The 11444-nt window shown below is 33.5% G+C and overlaps 1 protein-coding gene across 1 annotated transcript; it reads right to left on the reverse strand.

The window, feature by feature from the left end:
* Nucleotides 1-5895: 5895 nt before the first annotated feature.
* On the reverse strand, nt 5896-7773 carry LOC142642010 (putative UDP-glucosyl transferase 73B6). The gene has a single exon (XM_075816356.1). It carries the CDS (start codon nt 7620-7622, stop codon nt 6153-6155), a length of 1470 nt encoding a protein of 489 aa, XP_075672471.1. The 5' UTR covers nt 7623-7773; the 3' UTR covers nt 5896-6152.
* Nucleotides 7774-11444: the final 3671 nt, after the last annotated feature.

An 11444-nucleotide genomic window follows, 5' to 3' on the forward strand; every position in this document is an offset into this window, starting at 1 on the left:
TTAGGAGCAAAAGATGCTCGAAGGAAACAGTTACCACACTCAACTTATCATTTTAAAAAAAAAAAAACTTATCATTATCAAGTTATTAAGAAAAATCTCAAAAAAAAAAAATCTCACTATCAACACTATTTTACCATCAAATAAATTATTAGAGTACGTGCATAAAACATTTTATAAAAAAAAAAAAAAAAGATTTTTGACATATTAAAAGTTACTTTATCTTAAAAAAATTTGTTTCGGGGCATGTTGCTTTTTGCACTAACACTCTGTTTGTTTCAGCATCAACAAATTTTGAAAAATGGTTTATTTTTCAAAGAGCAATTTCTAGAAAACTATATCATTTTTCAGTATTTGATAACAACCTTGAAAATGAGCTTGAGAATATTTTCTGGTGTTTGGTATGCAAATTTTTATTTTTATTTTTTATATTCCTTGTATAATTTAAAACATGCGTATTATGTAAACTAACTAATGTAACCAATATTAAAAAAAAAAAAAAAAAAAACCATGGATGAATTTGGTTTTCATACTAAAATTTTGACAATAGATACAATAAAAATTAGTTGTCAAATTTTCATGATCTCTACCACTCATTTTACTTATATATATGGACAGGAACGTCCACACACACACACACATTTATATATATATATATATATATATATATTAACCATTTGTCTATATACATAAAATTGACAAGAGAATACATCTTTAATAAGTACAAAATAACAATAACTTTTCACTGTCTACTCTTTTTGCTAGTACACTAATTGTCTACTATGGTCAACCAGAAGTCTTTAATATTACTCAAATTATGTATTTATATAATGTATCTACATAATATATCATCGCTACATAATATATGCATAATTTATCTATCAACAAAAAATATTATGCTATGTAAAAGTAATTTAGAGCCATATAGGCACAATGTTTAAAATTTTCGTCTTTTACTTCATTCATTCATTCTTTCTTCTTTTTTATTTTTTTTATATATATTTATAGCACTTTTATGTGCAAAAAAAAAAAAAAAACTTATACATGGAATCCATCAAACCAAAAGTTTCTTAGAGAAAAAAATAAAATCAAGTTTGAAATTCAAAGTAAAGAATTGAGATTTTGGTAGAGATGAATGAATAATTACCGCTGCAAATATGTTCTTTTTTGGAAGTTGGTAGAGATGAATGAAATAATTACTAAGGAATGAGGGAAAAAAATTTACTCAAAGAACTGTATTATAAAGGGGAAGAGAAATATGGAGAGAGAGTGAGCGAGAGAGATCTATGGAAGAGGAGAGACCGGAGTGAGTGATAGTGAGGGTGTGAGGGAAGAAAAAAAAAAGGGAAAAGAGAAAGAGTGAGAGTGAGAGAGCGTACTGTGACATAGAGATTGTTTTCCAAAAAATTTTTTGGAAAACAAGCTATAAGAAACAAGCTTTATTTTTATTAGGATTTTCTGTTGACTAAAGATAGTTTTCCGTTGACCAGTTTTTTTGTGTGCTACCAAACACTAGAAAATGTGAAAAACTATTTTTACAAAAAGTTTTCCAGCAAAAAAAATAAAGCGTAAGTAAATGTTATGATTTTTATTGATATCAAATTTTGTGCCTTACAAGGAAATTTTATAAAAGGATTGATATGTTTTTTTTGGGGTTCAATTTCCGTAAAGAGCAAAACTTAGATACAGTTCCTTAGATGCAGTACCTTAGGTACCCCTTCTAAAATTCAGCCACCTGCCAGACTAAATAACTCAATTAACAATGTTAACAGAGTCCGTTTATCTGTCTCTTTCTTTTCAATTTTGTTTTCAATTTTTCAAGATGTTAGAGAACCCATGAGCAAAACCCAACCTCTTTAGCTTTTCAATCTCTCAGACTTCTAAATTTTTAAAGAAATCAAGATTTTAGAAGAACGAAAAGGCTGACCTTTTTTTTTTTTTTTTTTTTAATTTGATAAACTTCAATATATTAAGCTAAAAACAAAATACAAGATGGGCCAACTTCCACACAAACTTTAGCTAGCCAAGGAGGAAGATTAGCCGAATTAAAAAAACAAGAGTCTTTGGTAGTAAGAGCAAACTTTGCTGCAGAATGTGCAGCAGAGTTGCAAACTCTTCTTGCCCAAACAAAATAGCAAGACGAAAAGGAAAAAGCTATTTAGGCATTGCGTTGTCAACTAAAGGATTTTTGCTTCTTGTCTGCGGCTAGGGACATAGTTAGAGAAGCAGAGAACTTGAACGGACAATGAACAATTTCATGTAATCATAGATCTATGAACGACCATACCCAAAAACCCCATGTTTGGAATCCAACCAAAACCATCATGTCCTAACAACCAAAACAAACCCAACCCCCAAACCCACATAAAATCAAACGAGGAGAGGAGAAAAGATAAATTAAAGGAAAACTAAAGAACAAACAAAGAAAGAGAGGAGGACGACGACGACGATCGGCGGCCACCGCATACTGGTGTGCTTCCGATGGTTGCAGAGCTCATGGGGGTTTCAGGCTTTTAGCCATGGGGGCCTAGGCTAGACTTCAGCGAGAAGAGAAAACCCAAAAGAGACCATGAGAGTGGCTAACGGTGGCCTACTGTGGCCGCCCTTGACAGCAGCCATGGAGATCCGATGGTGGAGAGATCTTCAAGTTTGAGATGGGAGTGAGATGATGGAGGAATATAGTTAACAGAATTAGAGGGAGGGTATTAACACCGTTAGCTAAATTATTTTAATAAGACAGATGGCTGAATTTTAAAAAGGGTACCTAAAGTACTGTAGGTAGGTTACTGTATCTAAGTTTTGCCATTCCGGAAAATTCAACAAGAGGCCTACCTGACATTTATTAGTCCAAAGACTCCAAACAACCTTTTAACTCCCTGTATATGGGCCTTATTGGCCTTGCCTTAGTGGGTTTTGGGCCTCCAGCATGAGGAGCAAAAAACACATCGGACTGTTTGGTCCATGGACACCAGCCTTAAGTATGGGCCAAGAGACTCACTCAATCGGCCATCTGCCTTAATGGCATTTGTTTACTTGGGCTTTGGGTTTTTCAAATTATGGGCTCACAAAATTGTCCTGAAACAGAGGTATTTAAATTTATAATTCCCTCTATCGAGTATTGACAAAATGACACTTCCTTAAGCCTGAAGGAAAAACACTTTTCTTCATTTGAAGTTTGAAAAAAAACAGTACTCCCCTCCATTCCCTTAATAAATAAAAATATTTAAAAATATTTACTTCACAAAATTTTAACCATGGTTGGTGAAAACATAATTGATAGATTTACAACTTCTACACAAGCACAGACAAAAAAAAGGGTATGCTTCTTCTGTATATATTTTTTTCACATTTTATTTTCATGTCCCTCCTTCAGTTGTCCATAACGGTGGGTTTCAAGTATTGAGGGGACATACAATTATTGCTTTTCTAAATTTCAATTTTTAGTTTTTAGTTTACAATTTCAAAGCATTATTTGGAAAGTTGTTGTTAAGTCTCTGGAAAAAAAAAATTAATGAAAGATGTTTTTGGCAAAGAATCAAGAATTTTTTTTTGATAAATAAATGTAGACATTTTCTAGAAATTATGATGGAATTTAACCAAATGGCAGGTCAGTCCACAAAATTTTTAATGTCAAGTTAAATGTCTTTAGTAAACAAAAAAAATTGTAATTATCCCTTATATTTTTTTTTTTGAGGGACAATTATCCCTTATATTTTGTGACCCACTATTTTGCTAAACACATTAAATTCTTGTACTTAGAGCATTCACACCAAAAGTGTGAAATTGCTAAAAACCTATTTTTGCACCAAAAACACCCTCTCCATCAATGTTGTCAACCTAAATTGTTGATTCTAGTCAGCTTAACTGATAAAGTCTCTAATGGTTGAATAAGAGATTTGAAGTTTAATCCATGTTTACACAAAAAAAAAACTGATTGGTATCTCGATTTGATGGAAAAGAAATGTCATTAAGTTGAAACTTTTTATAAAAAAAAACCTAAATTTATTTGGCAACTTGCTACAGTTGCTACCAATAAAAAACTATTTTCTCTTTCCTTCTCACTTTATTAAATTAGTTTCTCCTCTCTCTCTCTCTCTCTCTCTCTCTCTCGTGTTTCTCACTTTCTATCAAGTTTGTGCTCTCATCTTATGCTTATCAAAAAAAGTATGTGCTCTCATTCTCTCTCTCAAGTGGTGGCTAGTGGTGGTTGGGGTGGGTTAAGATCAGGCTGGGGTTGAGATCGGGGTGGGGTGGGTGTGTTGAGATTCGATTGGGGTGGGTTGAGGTCGGGGTGGCTGGGATTGAGGTCTTTTTTTTTTTTTTTCTTGGGTTGTTGGTGGTGATGAGGTTGTGGGTTTGAGTTTGTGATTTGGTTGTAATTTTGGTGAGTTGTTTTTCTTTTTCTTTTCTAGTTGTTAGTGGTTAATGGTGATGAGGCAGTGGGTTTGGGTTTATGATTTGGTTGTGATTTTTTTTTTTTTCAATTTTAAATGGTGATGAGGTTATGCGTTTGGGTTTGTGATTTGGTTGTAATTTTGGAGAGTTGTTTTGTTTTTCTTTCTCTTCGGTGTGGGTATGAGTTTTCTTGGATTGAGAACAAAGTGGTAGGGTTGCTTGAGAGAGAGAGAGAGAGAGAGAGAGAGACATACTGAGAGAATAAAAAAATTAATATTTAAATGAATTGGTAAAAAAAAAATAGAACCTTTAATGTTGAGTATATTATAAAATGAGGTGTTAAAATAGATAATGTAGTGTTTTGAGCTGTTAAAAGCAAAAAAATTTAACATTCTTAATGTGAATGTACTCATGATACTTTTCTTCCTTAGAAATGCGCAAGTCTTAGGTAGTTTCAGAGCAGTGCTTTGGACCCTCACAAAGGAATGGGTAACACCTTTGTGAAAGCCCTCAGCACTGTTTTGACACTATTTAAGTTCCATTTTGTGAGTCTGGAGCCCTGATCTGGGAGTACTTAAATTTTCCCCTCTAGAAAGAAGGATCACCAGGCAAGTGTCGGAGGGGGTTTTCCACCTCATCAAAATCATCCGATCTCTTGGCATGTGGAAAATCTGTCACCGAATGGTTCTCCCAGTTGCTCAAGGGATGAACCAAGGGGTCCACTAATGTTTTACATCGAATGCGGCGAATCTATCAATTTCTTTTTTGATAAACACATGATGAATCTAACATTAAGGATGCTTTGTGCTGAACCTTACCTAAATCAAACGTTCTTTTTATATAATCAACACCTGCAGGTAGAGACAAAAAATGCACTTTTGATGCATGCCATTGTGACAGGAGTGCAGTAATGACAAAGCTGTATGGAGAATTGGTGAAAGTTTAGACATCTTGCCTAGAAGTATAACCTGATTTTATTATTATTTCGTGATCCATAGCTTAACTAGTATTTGTTGGCGTTATTAACTAAAGACATTCTTATGAATGTTGCATTCATATATATTATTTATTTCAAAGACCACCCCCCAAAAACATTGCCAAAAGCACAAAACCATAAAACCAAGAGAAAGTATACACACGCGCAAGTTTTGTCAACAAATTTGACACTTTTTGGTATAACGAATTGTTGGTAATAAATCAAACAGTGCATATGAGAACCAAGGAATGCTTGCTACTTAGCAAATGTGAATAAAGTTGTAAATTATTTATGTTTACTTTAAAACGAATCTCAACCAACCCAATAAAAATGAGAAAATTGAGGACCTGACAGACTTTAGGAGATCAACATGTTTATCAATCATAGTGTTCATACACGTGCTTTTATATAGTTTAAGCGGACGGATTGTGTTATGTGATTTGTTGTAGAATAAACCAGAGTCGAGAAACTCTTTTTGACTTTGTGATCAATGGGGAAATTCATCAAACACAACAAAGGCTACCAAATTCCCACAACTTCAGTAACAAATCCTTTTGTAGTGCTTAACAAATAATTACAAATCCGTGTTAAAAGTAGTGAAGTACCACGTAGAAACTAGACAAAACAATTACAAATTTACAAACGGAGTGCCTGTAATTCTGACAAGAGAAAAGCAAAAATTATCAACTTAATAATATGTGGTTATCTCAAGCACAAGAGGCCTCAATTATTTGCATCACAACAAAACAAACAAGCATAATAATGATAATTTGACTAATTTGACTTAATCTTGCTTTCTTGATCCGCCATATGACCTCAATTCTCCAATCAAAACACCCAAATCAGTGTAAGATGAACCCCCTTCTTCAACAGCCCTCTTTGCCATTTCCCCTAGTGCCTTGGCTCTGCCTCTTCTTTCCTCAGCTTTCTCACCCACCATTACCTCCCTCACTGCCTTCTCTAAAGCTTCTTTTTTGATATAATCTCCCACCAATTTAATCCATTGCTGAGCACCAACCCCAACCCCAATCTTCAACACATCAGTAATCAACTTCTCATTGTAGAACTGCTCAGCAAATATAGGCCATGTTACCATTGGCAACCCAGCACTGATTCCTTCAAGAGCTGAGTTCCAACCACAGTGTGTCACAAACCCACCAACTGATTCATGTTCAAGAATCAAAACCTGGGGTGCCCACCCTCTGATTATTAGTCCTTTACCTTTCATTCTTTTCTCATACCCTTCAGGCAACCAATCTTCCTTATCTCCTTCTTGCTCACCATCATTCTTGTCCTTCCTCACAACCCAAATGAATTCCTGCCCAGAATCCTCAAGGCCTAACGCAATCTCGCGTAACTGAGAAGCTGGGAATCTTGAATTTGTACCAAAACATACATAAACAACTGAATTGGGTTTCTTGGAACCAAGCCATTTCAAGCACTCATGTTCATCAATGGAGGACTCTGTTCCTCTCTGTGCTTTCTCTTCAGCATTCCTATTGCAAAGCGAAACTGGGCCTATATGCCAGGCTTTCCTTCCAATAACATTCCTGTAATGATCAACATAAGCAGGCTCAAGCTCGTAAAAGCTATTAACAAGCATGCCAAAGCTTCGTTTTTCAGTTTCTTTAGCTCTATCCATCATCCTTGTAAAGTCATTCTCCAAACCCAATCGTGTATGATCCGCAATTTGCAAACTTGTCAACTTGATCTCGTCTGGTAATCCAGGCAACACAAAGGGTTCAGTGTCGGATTTGACAGTTTTGTGGGGCATGTACTGTTCTACACAGTGCATAGCACACATGGAAAAGAAGCTAGTTCCATGGAAAATCAACCTCGGAATTCCATACTTTGATGCTATATCTGTTGCCCAAGGAAAGAACATATCAGCAACAAGTCCATGTGGGTGTAGTTCTTGTAAGAGATCATCTAGAGGCTCTTGGAGCAAGGATGTGGCGGCGAAGAATTTGCGGTGAACTTGTATGTCGGTGACAAGATCGAGATTTTCGAAACCTTCAGGGAGGCCAACCTCTTTGGCAGGAAAGTGAATGATTTTAAGGCTGATTTTGGCGGAAGAGTTTTGGATTTTGTCTAAGGTTTTGGTAAAGAGAGGTGCGTTTTTAGGGGTGGTGATTATGGTGGTTTTGACACCTCTAGCTGAGAAGAGCCTGGCTATGTCTAGGGTTGGTAACATATGGCCATGTGCCATTAGAGGGAAGAATAGGACATGAAGCTGATCAGATTCACTGTTCATGGTTGTTCTTGTTAGATGTTAGAACGAAATTGGAGCAGATTTCAAGGAGAAACTAGAAGCTTTGGTTTGAAAGCAAATGATAAAGCTTTCACCAAAAATAAATAAAAAAGGCGAATGATAAAGCAGAGAGTTGGCAGATAATAAAGAAAGCCTATAGTGGAGCTCACATCCCAGCCCACTTTTATAGGGAGCTTGGCCCACTTTTACTTGCAGCAAAGAAAAGCATCGCCCTTCAATCCATTGTCAAGAATTTAAAGATCGTTGACATATTTGTCTCTTGCATCCCCTATTTGCTGAATTCAGATCCTCTAGAGTTCCTAGGAACTCTACCAAGTAGAGTTCATTAAATCATAACCACTCTTTAATGATTTAATGGTTTAGATTCTGCCATGTCAGCATTTCATTAATAATATTCTTAAAATAATAAAATAATGTTGTAAACAAAACAATTAAGATGATTGTTAATGAAATGCCGATAATGCGAAATCTAAACCATTAAATCATTAAAAAATGATTAGATTTAATGAACTCTACTTAGAGCACTTAACTCTATGATCTGAATCCCTATTTGCTACATGTGAAAAAAAAAAAAAAAAAAACACTAAGACAAAAAGCTATAAAAAAAAATTTATTACTTTTTGCCAAACATACTCTAAAACAAACCATTTTTTGGATTCACTAGAAACTAAATCTCAATAAGACACTAGTTTAGAAATTTCAAACGATTAATATAAGCTTAATGGGTTGAAAAACAATGTACATGATCATTATTTTATGTTATTTGAGATCTAATGAAAAATGTTAACTAGTTTTAACTGTGATTCGTTATAATTAATATATATATATATATATAGGCAAGTAGAAAGAAAATCTAATTAGATTTCAAATTGAAATTCAATTAGAGTCTATTTTTGCATCACGTGTTCCATATAGTTTAAGGTTTTAAATTTTTTGTGCCAAGTAAGTTAATTCTAGTATAGAAAATGAGGAGTCCAATATAAATAAATCATAAAAAAAACTAATCATATATTTAACTATATATATAAAATGATAAGAAAATAGAATTTGAATGATTTTACATTTATGAACCTTTTTTTTTTGAGTAACTAAAAATAATTTAAATTTATAAGTTATTTATATAATATACTATGATTTTGTGTGGTCCATTACTTTTATTAAAACAAAGCTTAGAGAAAAATCAATTAGAATCAAAAATAGATTTTACTTTTATTAACTTTCCATAAAAATTAAATTGTTTAGATTTTTGTTGTTATTTTTTCTCTAAATTAATGAGCATATTTTTTAAAAAAGTTTCTGTTTAAATATTTTGTATGTGAAAATTTTGAACCTAAAAATTTATAATTGAGCTAAACAATCCAATACACCTATTCCCATTCAATTTAGGAGATATTATTGGACTAATCTATTCTTTTTATTTTGTGTTGTATTTAGATAATTTCACGTACAATGATTGTAAATTGATATTGTATATGTAGTATCCAATAGTGATTTTTAAAATTATATATATAATAGCAATGTAATGAGAAACTTGGCATAACTAATATCATAAAAATTGCAAAGAAAAACTATTTTAATACCTCTAAATGTCTTGGTTGAATTAATTTCCTATATGTTTAATAACCCAAACTAACATCAATAGTACCACTACAATTTATTTTTTATTTTTTATTTTTTGAGAAAGAAGAACTTGAAATTTTTTATTAAGTGATAGGTAAATCCGCTTGGTAAGCTGCAAAAATTTGGATAGGAACATCTTCCATTCAAATTGAAAAACCAATGACATGACATAATTCCCTACCCTACCAACATGATGGAAAGAAATACAAGTACATAAATTTGCCATCAATTGGGCATCCCGGAGTAACAGACCATATGAAACTAATGAGGGAGAAGGATCCTCAGTGCAGCCATAACGATCATCGAGTCTCCCTCAAGAATTGCTTTGTCGAAGCCTAGCTCTAGGGAGAATTCAAGTGCTCTACATGCTGCCAAGGTTTCTAGGTTGACAACTGAGTGTGGGAGTGGGATATTTTGTGACAAAGAAGCCATGATCATGCCTTGACTATCTCTAACAACCACGCCAATACTTGCTCTGTCTTCATCCTTGAACACCGCTCCATCAAATTTAATTTTAACTCGATCCATCGGAAGAGGCTGCCAACATATCTAAACTGGTGCTGCTGTTATGGGCTTCCTTAGCTGTGCTGACCGAAACTCCTAGAGGGACTGATAGGCTTGCCGAGCTACCTGATCCAATGGCTAACCTGGTGGAGTGGTCCTAACCTTATTCTACTGAAACCATATATTCAAGGTGAGCATTGCAAAGAGTTCACCACTACAGCCCGATTCCAGCACATGAAGGAGGACTTGAGGAAAAGTTTGGAACCGGGTGGTGCTCCTAAACTCCCATTGTGGATCATCCTCCCATACCTGAGTTAGACTCGGGCATGACCACAAAGAATGTAGAACATCATTTGGGCTTTGTGAGCAGAGGGAACAAGTTGAATCTTCCATAACACGACGAACCAGGTTTGAGTTTGTTGGGATAGCATTTCAGCATGCTCTCCATACAAAATTCCTCACCTTACACGAGACTGCCAGTTGCCAACTCCTTTTCCACAGTGATTTTGTTTGCACTGAAGCTTGACTCCTTGGTGGAGATGACCTTCGGACTTCAGTTTTCAGGAAGTAATATCCTAATTTGGCGGAATAGATACCAGACTGCATAAAAGGCCAGAACAGAGCATCATCACAAGGCTGTCAGCTGAGTTGGATTTTCTGAATTTCACTTGCTTCTTCTTGGCTGAATACTCTAGACAGGAAGGATGGATCCCATGAGTGTGTAGCTGGGTTTATAAGTGTTTGTGGGTGTAAGGAGGGCAAATGTTAGGATTCAAGTTTCTAGGGAGGTGTTTCACACACATATATACTTAGATTAGGTTAAAGATGTTTTTTAAATACATCTTCTAAATTTTTAGAGATAAAAAAAATTAATGTAAAAGAAACTTTATAAATTAGAGTTATATTACTCATTTAACTTACCACTATGCATACATGGTACGGTGGTCACTCTACAACTATAAGTATTTGTGTGGTGTAGGGGGTAAGGATTGGGGTTTAAATCTCAAGGAGGGTACTTCACATACATATACACTTAGATTAGGCTAAATTAGAAATTTTATCTTGTATAAAAAAAGAATTACTCATTTACTTTTTTTTTTTAAATTATTTTGAATTTTATTTAGTCATCTATATGAGATAAAAATCATTAAATTACTATATAAATTTACTATCTATAAAAAAAATATTAAATATGATAATTTTTTATCTATAGAATTTGTTTAATATTTAATGCTAATTATTTTCTATTAGCTATTACTTCATTTTAAAATTATTTTTAAACTTCTTTAATTACTTGGATTAACCAAACAATGTTTTATATAGCCCATGCATAATCCTACTACGATTATGTTTTTTTGGTGAAATTTGAAATGTTGGTAATTTTTTATTTGAGAAACTATATGTTGGTAATTATTTTGTTAACTTTAATTCACATCTTTTATTTATTTATATATATATATATATATATATATATATATATATATATATATATTACAGTAGGACTAATTGTGGTTGACATATGGTCTAGGTATCTGACTTTTCTATTTATTATTTTGTAAAATTGTTAGACTAATAATTTATGTATTTTTTAACTTTTATTTTATTTGTATTCAATTTTTTATTCTCTTATTCGTATTGAAGGGAACATAAAAGAATACCCTTCAGTTTCTTTTTTATGTG

Source organism: Castanea sativa, chromosome 7 (assembly GCF_040712315.1).
Source record: "Castanea sativa cultivar Marrone di Chiusa Pesio chromosome 7, ASM4071231v1".
NCBI lineage: Eukaryota > Viridiplantae > Streptophyta > Magnoliopsida > Fagales > Fagaceae > Castanea > Castanea sativa.